The 1,770-nt window shown below is 35.3% G+C and overlaps 1 protein-coding gene across 1 annotated transcript in view; it reads right to left on the reverse strand.

Moving 5' to 3' along the window:
* Window positions 1-1,770, reverse strand: part of LOC111451766 (suppressor of mec-8 and unc-52 protein homolog 2-like) — a 6,277-nt gene that overhangs the window by 1,499 nt on the left and 3,008 nt on the right. The window contains exons 7-9 of the mRNA XM_023092308.1: window positions 1,533-1,601; window positions 1,304-1,427; window positions 401-756 (exon numbers count right to left, since the gene is read on the reverse strand). Coding sequence (XP_022948076.1) covers window positions 401-756; window positions 1,304-1,427; window positions 1,533-1,601 — 549 coding nt within the window. The remainder of the gene's footprint in view (window positions 1-400; window positions 757-1,303; window positions 1,428-1,532; window positions 1,602-1,770) is intronic.

The raw sequence follows: 1,770 nt of genomic DNA on the forward strand, positions 1-1,770 counted from the left end.
AAAAAAAAAAAAAAAAAAAAAAAAAAAAAAAGACGTTAGAATAACAAATTAGGTTCCTACCGTTCGTAAAAAGTTAGAATCTAATCAAAAGTTAAAATTTTGTTTCTATGGTTCGATAAAATCTTATAAATAGTCTCTACCATTAGAAGCCCCTAAGAGATTGTGTACGCAGCATGACTTCCAACAGTAAGAACTATTTATGAGGTTTTGTTCATCTAATTTTTAACACCATAGAAACTAAATTCTAATTTATGACCAAACTTGTAATTTTTTAATAAAAATAATAATAAAGGTACAAGCAGCATGCTAATGACTCTGGATGGTAAATACAAGTTTCTGCCTGCTCTTTGAAAAACAATGGCTAATCTCCAGGTTGCGCAAGAAAAAAAGATCAACTTACTGCTTCTTGCCATTCCTGAGGTGGTCCAGAGGGCGGGACGGGGCCATAAACTGGTTCTGAGAAATAACTAGGTTTCTCCTTATTTCGAGGAGATTCTTCCATGTCTTCTGAAAGAGGACTCTGGCTCAGGTCCTTACCAGGGACAGCGTAATCGACGCCATCACCTACAAAAATATCATCCTCTTCTACTCTTGCAACGACTGGCCCTTGCTTCTCCTTTAAAACTATTTGATTTTTCTTGAGAGGGGGTGGAGGGGGCAATATCTCTCTTTCAGTTTGCTTCTTTGGCACGGCAGAATCAAGTGTTGATGGCTTGTTGTTTCCAACATATTCATTAACAATAGCTGAAATCTTAGCTGCAAAGAAAATAAAAAAGGAATGGTGAATTAAAAAAGTAAAAATAAAAAATGAGATATTAACAGGATCCCAATTGCTTGATGAAAACTTGAAACATCATATCAAACAAATGTTCAATGAATGAAGAGAATATTGAGGTGGAGTTCTTAAAGTAAAAGGGCAAATTGATCCGTTCATAAATTCTCAGACATTACATTGCAATTTAGGCATTCAAAGAAGATTAACATGTGCCTAATAATTAAATGCTTGCACTTGTACAAAAGTTTAACCACCACCTGCCAATACATGCAGTAGAACTGGGACACAGTACTCCTCAAGTACGACAATTGAATCTTTTCTTCTTCACGCATAATACCGTTAATAACAAACCTACTCTGGCATGAGCGAAATTGTACTACAATAATCATGCTTCCTATAATATTTATAGAAAGAAGAGGAGTGACACGTTGAAGTGGCAGCTTTCTTCCCTATCCTTTCATGTTACTCTTGCGGACTTTATTTTTAATTAATGGAAAAAAAAGAAAAAAAAACGTAAGTGCCAACTACCTTTAACATCTTTATCCTTCTTTTTCTTCTTCAAAACTTTTCCTGAGGATCCGAGACGAAGATATGACATGATTTTAGCAATTCGATCTAGTACAGAACCATCAACATTGACTGTAACCATTTCCTGCCGCAGGAGATCGATGATGAAAATCAGATTGGTTGTAGAAGACTTCAGAGGAAATGATGAAAGGAAAGAAATATTTCACCAAGAGATCAAGAAAAAATGAACCTCTGGAACTGGACAGTCAGCTTTACTTCTATGCAAAGTCGTTGGAATATCGTGAGAATATCCACCCTCCTGTGAATAAGATACGCATATAGTAAAATTCAGTAAGGATGTCATGAGCAAGGGAGATAATAAAGTTCAATGGATTAAATGAGTGACTTATGCCACTTCCCCCAAATAAGGATCATCCTCTCCGAAGAGCAACCGCCACTTTTTTTTTTTTTTTTTTTTTTTTAATTTT

Source organism: Cucurbita moschata, unplaced genomic scaffold, assembly GCF_002738365.1.
Source record: "Cucurbita moschata cultivar Rifu unplaced genomic scaffold, Cmos_1.0 Cmo_Scf00001, whole genome shotgun sequence".
In the NCBI taxonomy this organism is placed as follows: Eukaryota; Viridiplantae; Streptophyta; class Magnoliopsida; order Cucurbitales; family Cucurbitaceae; genus Cucurbita; species Cucurbita moschata.